The 23,225-nt window shown below is 41.9% G+C and overlaps 3 protein-coding genes across 6 annotated transcripts in view; all 3 read right to left on the reverse strand.

Moving 5' to 3' along the window:
- Positions 1-4,414, reverse strand: part of pbxip1 (PBX homeobox interacting protein 1) — a 19,218-nt gene extending 14,804 nt beyond the window's left edge. The window contains exon 1 of the mRNA XM_062965233.1: positions 4,329-4,414. The gene's annotated coding sequence lies outside the window, so the exon portion shown is untranslated. The remainder of the gene's footprint in view (positions 1-4,328) is intronic.
- A 3,980-nt stretch (positions 4,415-8,394) lies between these two features.
- pygo2 (pygopus family PHD finger 2) lies at positions 8,395-19,012 on the reverse strand. The gene is made up of 3 exons (XM_062965264.1): positions 16,077-19,012; positions 14,118-14,167; positions 8,395-10,807 (listed from the first exon to the last, which is right to left on the reverse strand). Exons 1-3 carry the CDS (start codon positions 16,225-16,227, stop codon positions 9,638-9,640), a joined length of 1,371 nt encoding a protein of 456 aa, XP_062821334.1. The 5' UTR covers positions 16,228-19,012; the 3' UTR covers positions 8,395-9,637.
- Positions 19,013-19,152: 140 nt separating this feature from the next.
- The window catches only part of shc1 (SHC adaptor protein 1), a 36,599-nt gene continuing 32,526 nt past the window's right edge, over positions 19,153-23,225 (reverse strand). For all 4 annotated transcript variants that reach the window (XM_062965255.1, XM_062965254.1, XM_062965256.1 and 1 more), the window contains one exon: positions 19,153-22,331. In XM_062965255.1, the coding sequence (XP_062821325.1) occupies positions 22,203-22,331 (129 nt within the window). In that variant the 3' untranslated portion in view covers positions 19,153-22,202. The remainder of the gene's footprint in view (positions 22,332-23,225) is intronic.

Raw genomic sequence — 23,225 nt, forward strand, 5'->3', positions numbered from 1 at the left:
GTGAGCAGCCAGCTGCAACAAATCACTCTGACCAAGAGCTCATGAGTTCGAGGCCAGCTCAGAGCCTGCGTTTGTCTCTGTCTCTGTTCTATGTCAAGGCATTGAATGTTTGCCTCTATATATGTGTGATGTGATCCGCCCTGAGTCCCCTTCGGGGTGAGAAAGAAGGACGGAATATAAATACTGCAAATACAGTAGAGTCTCACTTATCCAAGCCTCGCTTATCCAATCTTCTGGATTATCCAAGCCATTTTTGTAGTCAATGTTTTCAATATGTCATGATATTTTGGTGCCATTTCGGCACATGTCGCACTTTGCCTGGGTTCTATGAATTAGTCTCCAGTGTTAATATTGTATGTTTTATGTTGATTTTAACGATTTTTTTTAATGTAATTGATGTTTTTATTGTATAACTGTTTTATTGCTGTGTTTTGATATTTGATTGTTTTATCCGGCAAGGCCCCATGTAAGCCGCCCCGAGTCCCTTCGGGGAGATGGGGCGGGGTATAAAAATAAAGTTATTATTATGCTAAATTCGTAAATACAGTAATTGCAACATAACATTACTGCATATTGAAAGACTTTTTCTGTCAAATTTATTGTTTAACATGATGTTTTGGTGCTTAATTTGTAAAATCATAACCTAATTTGATGTTTAATAGGCTTTTCCTTAGTCCCTCCTTATTATCCAAGATATTTGCTTATCCAAGCTTCTGCCAGCCCGTTTAGCTTGGATAAGTGAGACTCTACTGTAAATACATAAATAATAAGCAAAAGTTTCCTCCCCTTGGCATTAAGTCTAGTCTTAAACCAGACTCGGGTTACTCGGGCTTGAAAACCTGGCTCTTTACTCAAGCCTTTAGATAAAGATTGCTAATCCAGAAGCAATCTGTATCTGGGACCATTCTTGTACCGGTTTGCACTTTTCCCCTTTGTCAACTCGATATAGACACAGCAGGGTCTCTTCCCATCCCAATTGGCACTTCCAGAATTTGCAGCACTTTCTCAGTCACCTCGTGTTTACAATATTTATATGGTGCACCTTACCCAGTCTACTTTTACAATCTCTCAGTTTTAATCCATGTTTTTATTAGTTCTTGTTTTTTATTGGCTAATGTTTAATTTTTTTTTTAATTGTGCAAGTTGTTGTCTATTGCTGTGTTTTATACTGCTACTGTTTTTATTCGGGCTTGGCCCCATGTAAGCCGCCCTGAGTCCCCTCCAGGGAGATAGAGGCGGGGTATAAAAATATAATAATAATAATAATAATTATTATTATTATTATTATTATTATTATTATTATTTATTCCCTTGGTTTATCTACTTGACGTTCCTCCCGATATTGGGACGCAAGGAGGGGAAAGAAAAGGGTTGCCAAAGAGACGGGAACGAGAGAACGAGAAAGAAAGAAAGAGAGAGTTTTGCAACCCCCTTCCTTCCTTCCTTCCTTCCTTCCTTCCTTCCTTCCTTCCTTCCTTCCTTCCTTCCGTCCTTCCAAAGCCCGCTCCCAGATTCCAATTCCGGCCAGAGAGGACAGCTGCAGCGCCTGGCCGTCCCGACCGGGAAGGGTCCGGCAGTATTTATAGCTGCGCTGAATGCCTTTCAGCAGGTGGGTCTGCTCCCAAACTTGGATGCCTACAAAGCGCCTTTGCAAAAGCAGAGAGACTTTGCTGGCACCCCTCCCCAAAAATAACCACATCCAGAGGCTCTGGGCCTCTTCGGGGCAAAAACTTCCTTTTTTGGAGAAGAAGTCGCTCCGTGCCCTGAATTTCTCCGCGGATGTTTTGTTTCCAGGCGCTCAATGGACGCCAGGCGACCGGAACAGAGAAACAACCCGCAAAAAAGGATAGACCCAATTAGGAAATGAACAAAAATGATGTGACATAGTATTATTATGATTATAATTATAATTATGATTACTACTATATTTATTATTATAAAGTATATTACCGTATATATACTGTATATACTCAAGTATAAGCCTAGTTTTTCAGTCCTTTTTTAAGACTGAAAAAGCCCCCCTCGGCTTATACTCGGGTGAGGGTCCTGGTTGGCTTATATTTGGGTCAGCTTATACTCGAGAATATATGGTACATTTATTATTTTTCTCTATTATTATTATTGGTATTATTACATTATTTTTCTCTCTTATTATTATTATTAAATTTATTAATTTTCTCTATTATTATTGGTATTATTACATTTATTATTTTTCTCTCTTATTATTACATTTATTATTTTTCTCTATTATTGTTGCTACTATTACATTTATTTTACTCTGTTTTATTATTATTAATAATAATACATTTATTATTTCACTCTGATCTTATTATTATTATATTTATTATTCTACTTTGTTTATTATGACTTGTATTATTTTCCTGTATTTATTCTGTTTTATTATTATTATTAATAATACATTTATTATTTCACTCTGATCTTATTATTATTATTACATTTATTATTCTACTTTGTTTATTATGACTTGTATTATTTTCCTGTATTTATTATTATTATTACATGTATTATTCTGTTTTATTATTATTATTAATACATTTATTATTTCACTCTGATCTTATTATTATTATTATTACATTTATTATTGTACTCTGTTTATTATGACTTGTATTATTTTCCTGTATTATTATTATTATTATTATTATTATTATTATTATTATTACATGTATTATTTTACTCTATTATTAATTAAAAGGATACATAAGCACATTTATATTGAAGAAGGTGGGAATAATGATTTGATCAGAGTTGGACAGTCTTATCTTAAATTTGAGCTTTATGTAAATATTCAAAAACATTTAACCTATGGATTCCTTAGTTAATGTAATTTTATTGGTATCTATTTTTATTTCTGAAATTTACCACCCTCGGCTTATACTGGAGTCAATATTTCCCCAGTTTTTTTGTGGTAAAATTAGGTGCCTCGGCTTATATTCAGGTCGGCTTATACTCGAGTATATACGGTATTATTATGATTACTACTATATTTATTATTATAAATTATATTACCATATATATATTTATTCTATATATATATATTTTCCTACTTCACAATTCCTAACAGCCAGTGGGAGCTTAAGTCCAAAACATCTGTAGGGAGGGCCAAAGTCTGCCCATGCCTGTTATATAGTATAATTATATATACTATAATACAATAATAATATTTTAATAAATATAATTATAATATAATACAATAATATAATGTCCCACTGAGGTCAATAGTAATAGCACTTAAGGCACAAACAAGTGCTTGATGTCACTGAGATGGCAAACACAAAGCCTCAAAGTACTTACTGTTATTCAAAGGAAATGAGGAAAGTGGGATATAAATATAATAGAAAATAACACTGATATTAGAGAATAGAAATAATAATATAACGTGATACAGTAAAACATAATAATAGAATAATAGAATAAAAACTATTTAACAAAATATAGTAATAATAATCTATATATATAAAAGAGTGATGGAATCCTGGCGACCGATAAAACAAGAAAACTAAACACCCCACAACCTTGAAAATTGACAGCACAACCCCTCATCCACGCCTCTAGGTTGATACAACAAAAAGAAAAGAAAAATAAAGTCCTAATTTGAGGGAGAGCAACATTTGTTTTTATCCAATTGCCGCCAGTTAAAAGGCTAAGCTCTGCCCACTTGGTCTCCTAGCAATCCACTCAGCCCAGGGCACAGGCAGAGTTAGGCCTCACTTAGGCCTCTTCCACACTGCCTATAAAATACAGACACCACCAGACAACGCCACAGCAACGCGTGGCCGGGCACAGCTAGTATAATAATAAAATAATAATAATAATTTAACATTAATAGAATAATAATTTAACAAAAATGATGATACAATAATGCATTAAAATAATAATATAATGGAATATAATAATATAAAATTATATATATATATATATATATATATATATATATATATATAATGTAATAGATTAATAGAATTAAAATAATATAATATAATAAAAATCATATAATAATATAATGTAATATGATATAAAATAACGATATAATAATTTAATAAATATCTTAATTTAATGTATAATAATAATAATAATAATAATAGCAATCAACACCCCCAAGGCTAACCTCAGTGGGAAAGCATCTCAGGTGGGGAAGGGGATGCGGTTGCTATGGCAACCCTGCACTCGCTGGACCAAATCCGGTGGGGAGAAAGGAAAGCACTCTCAATCCTACTTTCTTGGGGTTCCTTGCCATAATAATAATGCTAATACTGCATCCCAGGTGCCCACCCCTGCCCTTCCCTTTAGGGCCCCCAAGTGAGCCTTACCTTGGAGGGAGCGAGCGAGCGGAGCTTCTTCCTTCCTTTCGGCTTCTCAACTTTCCTCTCTTGAAACTTCTGTGCAGCTGCTTTCCCTGCAGAGGGCGGGACCAGGGCAGCCAGGGAGCCAATCAGGAGGCCTGAGAGGGAGAGCTCAGCCAATGAATGCAAAGCTGGCTGAAAAGAGGTCTGCAAGGGGTAGGACCTGTTTGCTTGCTTGCATTAAAGGCAACGCACCGCTGGAAAATACAAGGCGCTCGGTTAACCCAGGGCCCCCACTGGCAATTAATAATAATAATAATGATCATATCCTCAGCTGCTGTAAGAAAATTGCACAGACAGACTACAAACAGAGGCCCAAATGATTCATTGGAACTTATGCCTCAAGTCCCACCTCCCAGCAGCAAAGAACTGGTGGGATCACAAACGTGCAAAAATCTTGGAAAATGAGCACGCAAAGATACTGTGGGACTTCCGAATCCAGACTGACAAAGTTCTAGAACACAACACACCAGACATCACAGTTGTGGAAAAGAACAAGGTTTGGATCATTGATGTTGCCATCCCAGGTGACAGTTGCATTGACGAAAAACAACAGAAAAAACTCAGCCGCTCTCAGGACCTCAAGATTGAACTGCAAAGACTCTGGCAGAAACCAGTGCAGGTGGTCCCGGTGGTGATGGGCACACTAGGTGCCGTGCCAGAAGATCTCAGCCGGCATTTGGAAACAATAGACATTGACAAAATCACGATCTGCCAACTGCAAAAGGCCACCCGGCTGGGATCTGCACGCATCATCCGAAAATACATCACACAGTCCTAGACACTTGGGAATGTTCGACTTGTGATTTTGTGAAACGAAACCCAGCATATCTATCTTGTTTGCTGTATCATAATAAAATAATAATAATAATAATAATAATAAACAGTCCTAGACACTTGGCAAGTGTTCGACTTGTGATTTTGTGATATGAAATCCAGCATATCTATCTTGTTTCCTGTGTCATAATAATAATAATAATAATAATAATAATAATAATAATAATACTACATCACACAGTCCTAGACACTTGGCAAGTGTTCGACTTGTGATTTTGTGATATGAAATCCAGCATATCTATCTTGTTTCCTGTGTCATAATAATAATAATAATAATAATAATAATAATAATAATAATAATAATAATACATCACACAGTCCTAGACACTTGGGAAGTGTTCGACTTGTGATTTTGTGATATGAAATCCACCATATCTATCTTGTTTGCTGTGTCATAATAAAATAATAATAATAATACAGTAATACAGTATACTCCCAAATAACCCATAGCCCCCAATGCTATGGGTTATTTGGGATCAATAAATGCTGGATGAACGTAGTTTCTGGTTGCTTGAGAGTCACTATTGAAAACAGACCTAGTTATATGCTTCATTCCATATACTCTGTATTGACTTGATATTCATTTAGCAGTCATTAAAAGCAAACTAAGACCATAATGGTTTGAATGTATTGTTAAAACCAGCTTTCTAAACATGTCAAGTATGTTATTTAATTGTGTTCCTGCAGGTTCTTAAATTCCAGTGAACTAAGAGTCTACTGTAATAATGTTTCTGATAGATTTGCATTTTTTGTTCCTGCTCCCATTGCTTTTGCATAAACCCAGACGCCTTACGCTCAGTATTAACAATAGCCTGAGATCCTCTACTGGGATCCTATAAGCTACACCCTGCTTCTTGACTTACTCAAACCCAAGCGTTGGGAACTCCGTTTGCAAAGCCCGGTCCTCTTTCTCTCTGGCTGGAAAAGATCCCAAACGCGGCGGGAAGAAGAGGCGGGTGGCCCCAAAATGTCACCGTATTTCAAGGAAGGAGGCAGCGAGGACAATGGGAGACCGGGGAGCACAAAAGGCCACTCCGCTGGTCCTTCTCCAGCTGGAAGGAGGCCATTCCGGAGCTGGAAAATGGGGCAAGAAGGGGGCGAAGGCTCTTCCTTCAGGACATTTGGTTTAGGGATCTTTGGAAGCATCTACATGGTGGATCTGGTGCGCTTTGACACCACTTTGCTCACCTTCTGCCCACACGTCTCCGCTGCGCCCCCAAATTGAGCAAGACATGGGGGGCCATAATAATAATAATAATAATAATAATAATAATAATAATAATAATAATACCCGGTGGTGATGGGCACATTGGGTGCCGTGCCAAAAGATCTCAGCCGGCATTTGGAAACAATAGACATTGACAAAATCACGATCTGCCAACTGCAAAGGGCCACCCGACTGGGATCTGCGTGCATCATCCGAAAATACATCACACAGTCCCAGACACTTGGGAAGTATACAACTTGTGATTTTGTGATATGAAATCCAGCATATCTATCTTGTTTGCTGTGTAATAATAATAATAATAATAATAATAATAATAATAATAATAATAATAATACATCACACAGTCCTAGACACTTGGGAAGGGTTCGACTTGGGATTTTGTGATATGAAATCCAGCATGTCTGTCTTGTTTGCTGTGTCATAATAATAATAATAATAATAATAATAATAATAATAATATGCTTTATTTTTCCCAAAGCAGACTTACCCCACTTTTATCTCTATATTTATCTTTATTTTTATTGTTATATACCCCGCTTTTATCTCTTTTTATTGTTTATACCTCTTTTTGATATATATTATTATTATATACCCCACTTTTATCTGTATTATTATAATATATACTCTGCTTTTATCTATTATTATTATTATATACCCCTTTTATCTGTATTACTATATATACACCCTGTTTTTATTTCTTCTTCTTCTTCTTATGTCTCTTTGCATCAGCTGGAGGACCCTCCCCGCAATAACATGCTATGCTAGTTTTGTATATATGTGTGTGTGTATATATATATATATATATACACGCACATATATATATGTGTGTGTGTGTTTATATATAATATAATTTACAATAATATATAAAAATTATTGCATATTGCATATACATATAATATTCATATTATATTGTAAAACGATATAATACTAATAATACAATATAATATTAATTATATATTATATTTTACATGTAATATTACTAATAATATTACATTATATTGATACAGTACAATATAGTAATTTATTACCAGTATTGTATTATGCTAATATAATATTATATGTAAATTTAATTTGTAAGCCGCTCTGAGTCCCCTTCGGGGTAAGAAGGGCGGCACATAAATGTAGCAAATAAATAAATAAATAAATAAATTCTTTTTATTATTATTATATACCCCTCTTTTTAATATCTATTATATACAGTAGAGTCTCACTTATCCAACGTAAACGGGCCGGCAGAACGTTGGATAGGCGAATATGTTGGATAATAAGGAGAGATTAAGGAAAAGCATATTAAACATCAAATTAGGTTATGATTTTACAAATTAAGCACCAAAACATCATGTTATACAACAAATTTGACAGAAAAAGTAGTTCAATACGCAGTAATGGTACGTAGTAATTACTGTATTTAGGAATTTAGCACCAAAATATCACGATGTATTGAAAACATTGACTACAAAAATGCGTTGGATAATCCAGAATGTTAGATAAGCGAATGCTGGATAAGTGAGACTCTACTGTATATTATTATTATATACCCCACTTTTATCTGTATTATTATAATATATACCCTGCTTTTATCTATTATTATTATTATTATTATTATTATTATGTACCCCTTTTATTATATATACACCCTGCTTTTATTTCTTATTATTATTATATACCCCACTTTTTTAAATCTATTATATATATATAAACATATATATCCTACTTTTGTCTCTATTATTTTTATTATTATACGTACTCAACTTTTATCTCCATTATTATTATTAACGAGACTGAAGTGCATTGCCTCTTTAAAGGCAAACCTTCACTTGCTTAGTTTCCAACAAACCCCAGCAATCTCCATAGATGTGGGCGAAACGTCAGGAGAGAATGCTACTGGAACACGTCCAGACAGCCCAGAAAACTCACAGCAACCCAGTGATTCTGGCCATGAAAGCCTTCGACAACACAATACCCAAATTACTTTACAAAACATCATTTTTTAATGTTCTCACATAAAAACAAGGGAAAAAAGGGATGATTACAAACCCAACAGTGGTGCCCCCTCCCCAAATCCCCTCCCTCCCTCCCGAGGACCCAAAAAACCACAAAGCCCCGAACACATGCGCAAAACAAAGGGAAGTCGCAAAAAAAGTATTTGTTTAAAAAACATTATTAAAAAATAATAATAATAATAACGACGATCCGTGTCCCAAGAGTTTTGTTTTCGTCCTTCGTGGCTCTCGGAGGACGTCTGGAAACAGAAAAGCGTTCCCAAAGAGGTATTTTGTCTGGTGCTGTTTCCTCCCCCCAAAAGGTCCCGCTTCGGCATCCGACCCAGGCCAAATAAAAGGGGAGGAGACACTGGAAAAATTAGGAAATGCAAGGTCCGAGGCCACAGACCGAAGGACCTCCCCATCCAGGAAACATGATTAAAATCCCACTCCCCCCGTGTCCTTCTTCACCCACAACAAGGTCTTGAGTGTGTCCTTATTGCCGTCTGTTTGCAAAGGGAGTGGGAGAGTGTCCGCACTCGCGTGCAGTCGGGGACTAAGAATGCGTGCTATTGTGCCGGCCTGCTGCTGCTTTGTAGATCTCAAGGCGTTTGGCTCCGTCTCTTCCCAGAAAGTCTTTAGTGAGACGGGAGACTCTTTACCAAAGTTATGTAACTTTTCCATTTCACAGTCTACTCTTTTCTCAACGGCAGGCATGGGCAAACTTCAGCCCTCCAAGTGTTTGGACTCCAACTCCACCACTCCTCGCAGCCTCAGGCCCTTTCCTTTCCCCGCTCAGCTGCTTAAGTTTGCCCAAATCTCATCTAGAGACTGGAAGGGGATGGCGTCGGCGTATTGAGTCCGAGGGGGAAAAGGAAGGGGCCCGGGGCTGTGAGGAATGGTGGGAGTCAGAGTCCAAAACAGCCCAACTTGCTCTAAAGCATAACAATAAAAACCTTACCTGTGTATCTTCTCTGTTTGCTACCTACGCTGCTGCAGAGACCAAATGTCCCTGCACGTGTTGTGTCAGGGCAAAGAAGAAATGCGTGGCTTGCAGTGTTGTGGACATGGGACGGTCCAAAATATCCCACTGGGTCCGTGATCTGAGCCAAAGAAGGTCTGGTGCTGCAAAAAGGAAGGTCTGGGCCACGTGAAGCAGCACATGGCCGTATGCAAAGAGGGAAGTCCAGGGGTCTGCAAAGGGGGCCCGGGCGGCGCCCTGCGGGGCCTCATCCGTCGTTGGCGGCCACCAGCTGGCCCAGGCCCTCGCGGATGTAGACGGACTGGATCTCCTTGGTCTTGAGGCAGAAGTCGCAGGCCCAGACGGCGGAGGCCTCGGTGGTCAGCAGCCCGTAGGCGTTCTCGGTCATGCCGGTGCACTCCCGGTGGAACCACTTCTGGCAGGAGGCCTCGCACAGGATGGCGTCCTGGTCGTCGTTGACCTCGCTGCGGCAGGCCCCGCAGGGGTACACCAGGCCCGGGGGCGGCTGGTGGCCGGAGGGGCCGACGGGGGCCTTGCCGGAGGAGGAGGCCGAGGAGGAGCCGCCGCCCCCGCCACCACCACCACCACCACCACCACCGCCGGGGGGCACGTTGTTGCCTTCTGGGGTGCCCCCGTTGCCCCCGCTGTTGGTCACGAAGGGGGTCTGGGTGCCGTTCATGGCCGCCGCTGCCGGGGAGCCCGTCGTGTGGGGCTCCGGAGGGAAGGCGTTGGGGGGAGCGCTGAGGGGCTTCCCTCCGCCCCCGCCCCCGCCGTCGTCTCCTCCTCCGGGGGGGAAGCCGGGGTCCGGGCCGGGGAAAGGGCTCGGGTTGGGGGGCAGGTTGGGGAGGCTGGGGCGCTGCATGGGGTTCTGCCCAAACAGGTTGCCCGGCTGTCCGAAGCGCTGCGGCATGGGGGGAGGCCCGCCGGGGGCGTTGAGGCCGGGCCCCATGTCCCCCCCGCGGGGGGGCTGCCCCATGGTGGGGGAGATCATGGGCCCGAAGCCCCCCATGGGCCCCTGCATGAGCTGCCCGCCGGGAGGGCTGAAGTTCTGTCCCAGGGGCTGGCCAAAGGGCTGGGGGCCGCCAAAGCCCATGCCCCCCGGCTGGACGTAGGCCGGGTTCTGCGGCGGGAGGCTGAAGGCGGCGGCAGCAGCGGGGCCCATCTGCCCGGGGCCGAAGGGCGGGGGCTGCCTGCGCAGGGGCTGGGGGCCCCCTCCGTAGCCGGGAGGGACCTGGGGCCCCATCGGGCCCTGCATGCGGAAGTTGCCGAAGGGGCCGGCCCCCCCCAGGAAGGGCGCCGCGGCCGAGCCCACCTTCGGGGCCCCAAAGTCATCCTCGAAGGGGTTGGAGGCCACCAGGTGGTCCACCATCGGGGTCGGCGGAGGGGCAAACTCCGAGAGGTGGGAGTAGGCCGGGCCCTGCAAGCGCAAGACAGAGCAGAGTCAGGACCAGGCGGCACAAGCAACACGCACAACACGCCCCGGGGGGCTTCAAGGGCCCCCCATTGCAACGCCGTGCCATGTTACGACTCCCAAAGATGAGGACAGGCATTCCCAAACTACGGCCCTACTAATAATAATAATAATAATAATAATAATAATAATAATAATAATAATGATGATGATGATGATGTAGAGCAGGGGTCCCCAAACTAAGGCCCAGGGGCCGGATGCGGCCCTCCAAGGTCATTTACCTGCCCCCCGCCCTCAGTTTTACAATATAATATATTGTATATACATATAATATTGATAATAATATTATAATGTAATACAATATAACACTAATAATAATAATAATACCATTCAATAGTATTAATTATATATTGTACATTACTAATAATATTACAGTATAGTTCAATATAGCAATATATAATGCTAATAGTGTGCTATGCTAATAATATAACATGTTGTATGTACATATAATTTGCAAGCCACTCTGAGTCCCCTTTGGGGTGAGAAGGGTGTGATACAAATGTACAGTAGAGTCTCACTTATCCAATGTTCTGGATTATCCAACGCATTTTTGTAGTCAATGTTTTCAATACATTGTGATATTTTGGTGCTAAATTCGTAAATACAGTAATTACAACATAACATTACTGCGTATTGAACTACTTTTTCTGTCAAATTTGTGGTATAGCATGATGTTTTGGTGCTTAATTTGTAAAATCATAACCTAATTTGATGTTTAATAGGCTTTTCCCTAATATCTCCTTATTATCCAACATATTCGCTTATCCAACGTTCTGCCAGCCCGTTTACGTTGGATAAGTGAGACTCTACTGTAGTAAATAAATATAGTAAATAAATAAATTTTAGACTTAGGCTCGCCCAAAGTCTGAAATGACTTGAAGGCACACAACAACAACAACAACAACAACAATCCTAATTAACTTGACTATCTCATTGGCCATAAGCAGGCCCACACTTCCCATTGAAATCCTGATAAATGTATGTTGGTTAAAATTGTTTTTATTTTTAAATATTGTATTGCTTTTTCATTGTTATTTCATTGTTCTTGTTGTTGTTTTTGCACTACAAATAAGTCATGTGTAGTGTACATCGGAATTTGTATTTTTTTTTTCAAATGATAATTTGGCCCCCTCAACAGTTTGAAGGATTGTGGACTGGCCCTCTGCATAAAAAGTTTGGGGACCCCTGATGTAGAGTCTCGCTTATCCAACATAAATGGGCCGATAAGTGGAAAAGTTGGATAATAAGCTTCTTAAATGTCAAATTACGGGATGATTTTCCAAACTAAGCACCAAAACATCATGTTTTACAACAAACCGACAGAAAAAGAAGTTCAAAACACAGCAACGTTGTGTAGTAATTACTGCATTTACGAATTTAGGACCAAAGCGTTGCAATGTATTGAAAACATTGACTACAAAAACATGGGCGACTAAAAGGCAAACTGAACATTGGATGAGCGAAGGTTGGATAAGCGAGACTCTACTGTAATAATAGTAATAATAATACAGTAGAGTCTCACTTATCCAAAATAAACGGGCTGGCAGAATGTTGGATAAGCGAATATGTTGGATAATAAGGAGGCATTAAGGAAAAGCCTATTAAACATTAAATTAGGTTATGATTTTACAAATGAAGCACCAAAACATCATGTTAGACAACAAATTTGGCAGAAAAAGTAGTTCTATACACAGTAATGCTATGTAGTAATTACTGTATTTATGAATTTAGCACCAAAATATCACGATATATTGAAAACATTGACTACAAAAATGCGTTGGATAATCCAGAACATTGGATAAGCGAGTGTTGGATAAGTGAGACTCTACTTAATAATAATAATAATAATAATAATAATAATAATAATACTTTATGTGTATTCCATCCTATCTATCTCCCCGAGGGGACTCGGGGCAGATTCCAACATACAACGGCAAACGTTCAGTGCCTCCGTAAACAAACAAATACCAACACAGAGATGGAAATAACATTAAAACCTAACATCCAATTAAAGCCAAACATCAGTAAATTAAACCTGACATCCATAAATTGAACTATTAAATATAGTCAAACAAAAATATGTAACAACATAAAATCCAACAAAATTATATAATAACATTAAATCCAAACCAACATCCACATTAATTTTCAACAGCCGACTGTGTTAAATGTATTGATACGGCCGATGGGCTAATCAATAAAACGTGATTTCATTTGAACAGCCAACTAGAGTTCACAGTGTGGCTTGGTTATGTGGTCAAACGATGACCATTGGGCTGGCGTGGCCGAGGAAGGTTCCAGAGTTTGGGCCTCCGACTCCCAGAATAATAATAATAATAATAATAATAATAATAATAATAATAATAATAATAATACATCACACAGTCCTAAACGCTTGGGTAGTGTTCAACTTGTTATTTTCTGATACGAAATCCAACATATACATCTCGTTTGCTGTGTCATACTATGACTTTGTATCAATAATAATATTAATATTAATAATAATAATAATAATAATACATCACACAGTCCTAAATGCTTGGGTAGTGTTCAACTTGTTATTTTCTGATACAAAATCCAGCATATACATCTCGTTTGCTGTGTCATACTATGACTTTGTATCAATAATAATAATAACATTTTTATTTTTATACCCTGCCAACTACCTCCCCAAAGGGACTCAGTGGGGCTCACAAATGGGACCAAGCCCAGAACATACAACAAAATACAGCAACTGAAACACAGTTAAAAACATAATAGCATATAAACAATCCAAACAAAACAATTAAGCACACAAATAATCACAATAAAACAAGATAAAATACATTCAGAACAAACAAACATCATCAATGGTAAAAATTTAAACGGACTATTATTATTATTATTATTATTGCATTTTCCTCTCTTGAACGAGAGTCAAAGCCAGATAACTACCTTCAATGTAAGGACTACACAATTAAAAAAGAAATAACACTTTCAAACCAGAAAGAGAGCGTTCTTCAAATGTTACATAGCATAATAATAATAATAATAATAATAATAATAATAATACTTTATTTATACCCCGCCACCATCTCCCCAACGGGGACTCGGGGTGGCTTACATGAGACCAAGCCCAGAGCAATACAATATAACAAAATATAAAACAACACATCATAACACAATTAAACAATACAATAGATAATAATATACATAATTATGATCCCACTTTCCTCTCCTGAATGCAAGTCAAAGCCAGAAATAGAAACCACTTTACCTGCGTGTTGGACTTGCGGCGCTTCTTCTCCGGACTCTTCATTTGAAAGCCTGATAAAGAAACAATAACAATAATAAAAAAAATTCTTTAAAAAGCCAAATCCTCCAAATTGGAGTCTCAGACTCTTACAAGCCGCTCTGATCAGGTTCCTGGCCCACTTTGAAAGCCCCGGGCCCCACCAGAAGGCCACCCCAACACGGAGCCCACCCACTGGGCCTCCTTGGAAAGCCAATCGGAGAGCAGAGCAAGAGCGGATTAGTGTTTCTCAATCTGCCTTCGGCCAAAGGTTGCATTTTGGGGAAGAGATTGCATCTGTCTGCACTGCATCCAATACACAATTAATGGGGGAGGGGGAGCCTGGGTGCTCTGGGTGCATCCGCACTCTGAAATTGATGCAGTTTGGCACCTGGGAATCCCTAGAATCCTGGGAATTGTCTTTTTGTCCTGCTTCTTAGCAGGGGGTTGGACTAGATAGCCCATGAGGTCTCTTCCAATTCTATGATTCCATGTCCATGCAGGAAAGGCACAATCAAAGCCCTCCTGACAGATGGTCGTCTAGCCTTTGTAATAATAATAATAATACAGTAGAGTCTCACTTATCCAACACTCGCTTATCCAACATTCTGGATTATCCAACGCATTTTTATAGTCAATGTTTTCAATACATTGTGATATTTTGGTGCTAAATTCGTAAATACAGTAATTACAACATAACATAACTGTGTATTGAACTACTTTTTCTGTCAAATTTGTTGTATAGCATGATGTTTGGGTGCTTACTTTGTAAAATCATAAATTAATTTGATGTTTAATAGGCTTTTCCTTAATCCCTCCTTATTATCCAAGATATTCGCTTATCCAAGCTTCTGCCGGCCCATTTAGCTTGTATGAGTGAGACTCTACTGTAATAATAATAATAGAAGTGATTCCTAACGCCCATGCAGTCCAATTCCCTTTATTCTATATATATATATTGGGCCTGGGCTGTGGTGCAGGCTGGAGAGCAAGCCAGCTGCAACCAGCTGCAATGAATCACTCTGACCAGGAGGTCATGAGTTCGAGGCCCGCTCGGAGCCTGTGTTTGTCTTGTCTTTGTTCTATGTTAAAAGGCATTGAATGTTTGCCTATATGTGTCATGTGATCCGCCCTGAGTCCCCTTCGGGGTGAGAAAGAAGGGCGGAATATAAATGCTGTAAATAAATAAATAAATAAGATTCTGCCATGCAGGAAAGGCACAATCAAAGCACTCCCAACAGATGGTCGTCTAGCCTTTGTAATACGAATACTAATACTAATACTAATAATAATAAAAGCGATTCCTAGTAGCCATGCAGTCCAATTCCCTTCATTCTGCCATGCAGGAAAGGCACAATCAAAGCCCTCCCGATAGATGGTCGTTTAGCCCTTGTAACAATAATAATAATAATAATAATAATAATAGAAGCGATCCCTAGCATCCATGCAGTCCAATTCCCTTTATTCTGCCATGCAGGAAAGGCACAATCAAAGCACTCCCAACAGATGGTCGTTTAGCCCTTGTAATAATAATAATAATAATAATAATAGAAGCGATCCCTAGCGACCATGCAGTCCAATTCCCTTTATTCTGCCATGCAGGAAAGGCACAATCAAGGCACTCCAACAGATGGCCATCCGGCCACAGATGAAAAGCCTCCAAAGGACTCAGCAGCAGAGAGTTCCGCTGTTGCCCAATGCAATCTCCTTCTCTGCGCCCAGAAGGAAGCCTCTCTCCCTCTTCCTTTCATATCCAGGCCGTGCTTCCCTCTCCTCTTCGGCCTGGCCCTTTAAGGCGCCCTCCCTCCCTCCGGGCCTTCGCAGCCTTTCCTAGCGGCGACCTGCCTGTCACTCAGGCCCCGGTCTCCCTGGCGACGCGCGCTCCCGCCCCCGGTCTCCACGGCAACCCTTCCCCCGCCCCCCGACTGGGCCCGAGGCGCTCACCGGCCTTTCCTTGCTTGCGGCCCGGCCCTGAGGCGAGGTTTCCCGGCGGAAGGGGCGGCGGCGGCGGGGGTCCCGGGGCAGGAGGCGGCGGCGGCGCGGCGGCGGAGGGGCCGACTCCCGCCTCCAGCTTGTCCGGGTGCGGGGCCGCCATAAAAGGGCAGGAGCAGGCCGCGGAGCGCCTACGAGGCAGGGCCCGGCCGCGCCATGGCCGCTGGCAGCGATGGCGCCGGAAGGACCAGCGAGGCCCCGCTCGGCCAGAGCGGGGCCGCTTCCGGTCGGGGTGGGCGGGCGGGCGGGCGCCATTTTGGACACCAGCCTTTCGGACTTCATCTCCCAGGATGCCTGAAAATTGGGCAAACCGGCCGAGGCTTTTGGGAGTCGGAGTTTCCAACCTGGGGGAAAAAAAGGAACGGAGCCACTATCGGTCCAGGGGTGGCGGCCATTTTGAACGCATCGTTTAGGACTTCATCTCCCAGGATGCCTACTCGTCCGCTTCCACAGCCAAGCCTTCTGGGAGTTGGAGTTTCCAACCTGGGAAAAGGAGAGAAGCCACTTCCGGTCGGGGTGGGCAGGCGGCCATTTTGGACGCATCCCTTCGGACTTCATCTCCCAGGATGCCTGGCAATTGGGTAAAGCAGCCGAGGCTTCTGGGAGTTGGAGTTTCCAACCTAGGAAAAAGGAGCGGAGCGCTTTCCGGTGGACGAGGTGGCTCCGCCATTTTGAACGCATTCTTTTGGACTTCATCTCCCAGGATGCCTGGCAATGGGGTAAAACGGAGTTTGCCGCCGATGGCTCCATGGGTTAAACCCTTGTGCCGGTAGGAGTGCTGATCTGAAGGATGCCGCCGGTTCGAATCCAACCCGGGGAGGGAGAGCGCGGGTGAGGTCCCTCTGTCAGCTCCAGTTCCCAATGTATGCGGGGACATGAGAGAAACCGGAGCGGTACCTATTGATCTACTCACATTGGCATGTTTTCGAACTGCTAGGTTGGCAGGAGCTGGAGCTAACAGCGGGCGCTCATTCTACTCCTAGGATTTGAACCTGGGACCTTTCGGTCTGCAAGTTCAGCAGCTCAGCGTTTTAACACACTGTGCCACCAGGGGCACATTTACATGGAACAAGATGAGAAAAATGATTTAATCAGAGTTGGACAATCTTACCTTAAAATTAGTTTTATGTAAATATTCAAAAACATTTGACCTAGTGATGCCACAATTAATGTAATTTTATTGGCATCTACTGTATTTTTATATTTGAAATTTACTGCTCTCTGCATATATTTGAATCAATGTTTTCCCAGATTTTTGTGGTCAAATTAGGTGCCTCGGCTTATATTCAGGTCGGCTTATACTCGAGTATATACGGTAATGATAATTGTGCCTCCCCTCTTAAATTTCGGCACATGTTGCACTTTGCCTGGGTTCTATGAATTAGTCTCCAGTGTTAATATTGTATGTTTTATGTTGATTTTAACGATTTTTTTTTACTGTAATTGATGTTTTTATTGTATAACGGTTTTATTGCTGTGTTTTGATATTTGATTGTTTTATCGGGCAAGGCCCCATGTAAGCCGCCCCGAGTCCCTTCGGGGAGATGGGGTGGGGTATAAAAATAAAGTTATTATTATTACTATTATTATTATTATTATTATTATTATTATTACTAGCTGTGCCCGGCCACGCGTTGCTGTGGCAAAGTGGTGGTGGTATTGGTTAAAAGTGGTTGTAGAATTTTTATTTGACGTTACAGTAGAGTCTCACTTATCCAACATAAACGGGCCAGCAGAACGTTGGATAAGCGAATATGTTGGATAATAAGGAGAGATTAAGGAGAAGCCTATTAAACATCAATTAGGTTATGATTTTACAAATTAAACACCAAAACATCATGTTATACAACAAATTTGACAGAAAAAGTAGTTCAATAGGCAGTAATGCTACGTAATAATTACTGTATTTACGAATTTCACACCAAAATATCATGATATATTGAAAACATTGGCTACAAAAATGCGTTGGATAATCCAGAACGTTGAATAAGCGAGTGTTGGATAAGTGAGACTCTACTGACTTCTGACTGACAGGTTGGCAGTTCGAATCCGGGGAGAGTGGGACGAGCTCCCGTCTGTCAGCTCCAGCTTCCCATCCGGGGACATGAGAAAACATGCAAATTTGCACAGGATGGGAAAAAGCCCCCTGGGCAACGTCCCTGCAGGCGGACAATTCTCTAAGGCCAGAAGGGATTAAAGAGACAGCTATTGGATGGCCAGCCTCATTATAATTCTATTCTGAATGTTTTTAGGTTCCTTTCATCGGGGTATTTTAATCTAATGATTTTATTTTATACATGCGTTGCTGTGGCAAAGTATGGTGGTATGGGAAATAAAGTATTGAGGAATTGTATATTGTATATTGATAATCTTATATTATCTGCTTAGAACTGGATTATATGAGGCCCTTCTTCACAGCTGTAAGAAATGCTCACTGAAGTGGATTATATGGTAGTGTGGAGTCAAGATAATCCAGTGCAAAGCAGATAATATAAGATTATAAATGGGTTAAATAGCTGTGTGGAAGGGCCTTAAGTCTACCCTGCCATATAATCCAGTTAAAATCGGATAACCTGTGGAAGAGGCCTATCTGTGCCTGTCCCCTGGGCTGAGTTGGTTGCTAGGAGACCCAAGTAGGCAGAGATTAGTCCTCTAACTGGCAGCAATTGGATAAAAACAATTATTCCTCTCCCTCTAATTAGGACTTCATTGTTCTTTTCTTTTTGTTGTATCAACCTAGAGGTGTGGATGATGGGTTGTGTTGTCAAATTTCGAGGTTGCGTGGCCTGTAGTTTTGTTGTTTTGTGGGTCGCCGTGATGCCATCACTCATTTATATATATAGATTGTTCTGGGCATGGCCCCATGTAAGCCGCCCTGAGTCCCCGTTGGGGAGATGGTGGTGGGGTATAAATAAAGTTTATTATGTTATTATTATTACGGTAATGATAATTGTGCCCCCCTCTCCACTCTTAAACGTACCCCCCCCCCTTGGTTGCCCACAAAGCACAAAACCCGGAAACCGCCAGCTACAGAAATACCCACTTTTAATAATAACCGTTGGGTTCCTTTGGTATAATAATCGAGAGTAGAATCAAAAGAGACAGAAAGTGTGCAGGTGGGACCGAGGCCGAGGTGACTCTGTGTGTGTGTGGTGTGTGTGTGTGTGTGTGTGTGTGCAAATGGAGCCCCACGGAAAAGGCGTGGGGCAGGCACAGTGACCCACGGAGTGTCCGGGAAAAGGGTGGAGGTCTCTCTCTTGTCTCTGGTGTCAGGGGGGGGGGCTACACTTTGGCTTCTGGAGGAGGAGGAGGAGGATAAACACAACGTGACTCATGCAACACAAACTTATGTACAGACCTGGGGAGCGGATTTTGGGGGGGGGGGGCAGAACACGGCAAGGACACGCATTGCTCCTTCTCTCCCCCCGCTTTTGTCCTTGCGTGGGAAGCCTCCCTCTGAGCATGCGCAGAGTGCAAACGCTCTTTCCTTCCTTCCTTGTGTGCAGGCTGTGCTTTTTCGGGGAAAGGCTTTTCTCTGGCAGGAGGAGGAGGCTGTTGCATAAAATCTCAGACCTGGAAAAGGGTCAAGGCACACGGAAGAAGAAGAAGAAGATAATCATAATAATATTTAAAGGGTGAAGGAAAAGAGGGAGGGGCGTTTTGGACTCCAACTCCCACCATTCCCAACAAGGTCTCTATCCAAAAGCATCGCCCTGTGGGATGCTGTCTATCTTCTCTCCCTTCCTTGCTGTCCGTCATCACCTCTGTGTTGTTGAAAGGCTTTCATGGCTGGAATCACCAGGTTGCTGTGCATTTCTGGGGCTGCCTAGCCACATTCCAGAAGCAGCATTCTCTCCTGATGTTTCGCCCACACCTATGGCAGGCATCCTGAACCATTAAGTAAATGGGTTACTGGTTACACACCAAACTAGTATATACCCACAAGTACAGCAATATGCACTAGTAAATGGTCAATAAACAAGGTATAAAATATAAACTTATATTGAATGAAATACAATAAGCAACATTCATGCTCCGTACATCAAAATGAATATACAGTAGAGTCTCACTTATCCAACGTTCTGGATTATCCAACGCATTTTTGTAGTCAATGCTTTCAATACAGTAGAGTCTCACTTATCCAAGCTTCTGGATTATCCAAGCCATTTTTGTAGTCAATGTTTTCAATATATCGTGATATTTTGGTGTTAAATTTGTAAATACAGTAATTACAACATAACATTACTGCGTATTGAACTACTTTTTCTGTCAAATTTGTTGTATAACGTGATGTTTTGGTGCTTCATTTGTAAAATCATAACCTAATTTGATGTTTAATAGGCTTTTCCTTAATCCCTCCTTATTATCCAAGTTATTTGCTTATCCAATCTTCTGCTGGCCCGTTTAGCTTGGATAAGTGAGACTCTACTGTATATCATGATATTTTGGTGCTAAATTCGTAAATACAGTAATTACTACATAGCATTACTGCGTATTGGACTACTTTTTCTGTCAAATTTGTAGTGTAACAAATTTGTAGTTTCGTTGTTTTGTTGGTCGCCGTGATGCCATCACTCTTATATATATATATAGACATCGCTGTACTTTTGGGATACATATTAGTTAGGCATTCTGAACCACCCAGTTCACGCTACTGGTTATAAACTCACCCTGGAAAGGGACTGGGGCTGTTGGGAATGGTGGGAGTCGCAGTCCGAAACAGTCCAAGCTGGCCCATTGGATTGCAATATATTTGGAAGGGCTTGCCTCCCTTTGTGCTTCGGGGGAGTTGGGGGGAAAAGAGGCCTCTGTATCCCTCGCAAGCTGTTTTGCGGTCACGGGATGGAATCCTCTCGGCGAAGGCTGGGATGCCTGCAAGTGCTGCACATAGTGCGTCTACGCTAGGGAACGGATGCAGTTTGACTCCACTTCCGGGAGTCGTAGATCGTTGCCTTCTTTGGTGGAAACTACAACGTCCAGGGCGCAAAGGGAAAGCACTGCTCTCCATGGGAGAACAACTTCCTCCCTTCGGTCCCCGCGTTTTTCTTTGGCTCACCTTGCAATATATATATATTAGACATGTCCAAAAATCGTTTTGAATCGCATATCGAAATTATTTCGGATTGTTCTCGCTTTTTGATACGCATTCCGAGACATTGTCTCACGGCGTAACCAGCAATGTAATTTGAACCATTGTTGGCCCATTCTCTAATTGTCTCTTAATGTTTTGTCATTTCCCCCCCCCCCCCCATTTTGTAACGTATTTTTAATTTTTTTTCTGCAACCTACCTTGAATGGGAGCTTAGCTCAGCCTAACATGGTTCTTTCTCTTAGCAAGGGAATTTCTAGTTTTCAAAGTATCTTTGCACTCCTTGCCAGGGCATTGCTTGGCGTGGTGGTCACTGGTCCATTTCTAATGGAAGGCATTGGGTTGAGGCTTGTGGGATCACATAGCCAGAGACACCATTGGTTTCCAGTGTCCTCCTTGCTTACAAATATAGCAAGGGAATTTCTAGCTTTCAAAGTATCTTTGCACAACTTGCAAGGGCATTGCAAAATTGATGAGGGCGGGAGAGCCCTGTAAAAGTCCCCCCCCCCCCCAATGTTCCTTTTTTTTGGTGATTGCGCATGCGCGTCTGCCATTTTAGAAACATTTAGAATCATTACGAATTTTCGGAAATATCCAAATTTTTTGGGTGAAAAAATCGGAAATACTTTCTATATTGAAGCGCCAGTGCCCCCTACTTTAGAAACGAGAATTGAAACATTTTTTTCATCGATCGGACATGCCTAATATATATATTGCAGGCCTGGGCCTACTTGGCCCTCCCGCCAGGTGTTTTGGACTCCAACTCCCACCATTCCTCGCAGCCTCAGGCCCCTTCCTTTTCCCCCTCCGCCGCTTAAGCGGCGGAGGGGGAAAAGGAAGGGGCCTGAGGCTGCGAGGAATGGTGGGAGTTGGAGTCCAAAACACTTCGAGGTGAAGGCGGTGAGGAGGTCATTGTGTGCGGCAAAGGCAGCTCTGGGTGCGAAAGAGGGGCCCGGAAGGAAGGAAAGAAGGGGTCGGAGGAGGGTCCATCAGGCTCTCCGTTCCACCGGCTGCTGGAGGCAGAGCTCGCTCCCGGCTGAGATGATGGGCAACCGGTTGTCCATGTGGTAGCTGATCAGGTGGCTGACGCTCTCAAAGCGGTGGTCCTTCGTCCGCACCTGGGAGAGAGGGAAGCATAAGAAGCGGGATCCCAGACTTGGAAGGGGCCCCAAAGAAGGCCATCCAGTCCAACCCCCTGCTGCTTTAATTTTTTTCCGCGTCAGGGGCGACTTGAGAAACTTCAGGTGGCATCGGCCACCTGCAAGGACGTTGCCCGGATGTTTTATGTTTTACCGTCCTTGTGAGATGCTTCTCTCATGTCCCCGCATGCATGGGGAGCTGGAGCTGACAGAGGAAGCTCACCTGCTCTCCCCAGGTTGGATTTGAACTGCAGGTCAGCAACCCAACCAGTCCTGCCAACACAAGGGTTTAACCCACTGTGCCAATTATAATAATAATGTGTGTCTACATAGAGTGCATCTATAATAATAATAATTAGGAAACAAAAGACATTGACAAAATCATGATCTGCCAACTGCAAAAGGCCACCCTACTGGGATCTGCACGCATCATCTGAAAATATATCACACAGTCCTAGACACTTGGGAAGACACTTTATTATTATAATAAAATAATAATAATAATAATAATAATACAACATCACACAGTCCTAGACACTTGGGAAGTGTTCAACTTGTGGTTTTGTGATATGAAATCCAGCATATCTATTTTGTTTGCTATGTCATAATAATAATAATAATAATAATAATAATAATGTGTGTCTACATAGGGTGCATCTATAATGATGATTATGATGATGTGTGTCCACAAGGGGTGCCTCTATGATAATGATAATAATAATAATAATAATAATAATAATAATAATAATGAGTGTGCACATGATGCATTGATGATGATGATGATAATAATGATGATGATGTGTGTCCACAAGGGGTACCTCTATGATAATGAAAATACTAATAATAACCTTCAGGTCAGCATTTCTACTGGCA

The sequence above is a fragment of the Anolis carolinensis genome, unplaced genomic scaffold, assembly GCF_035594765.1.
Source record: "Anolis carolinensis isolate JA03-04 unplaced genomic scaffold, rAnoCar3.1.pri scaffold_14, whole genome shotgun sequence".
Lineage (NCBI taxonomy): Eukaryota > Metazoa > Chordata > Lepidosauria > Squamata > Dactyloidae > Anolis > Anolis carolinensis.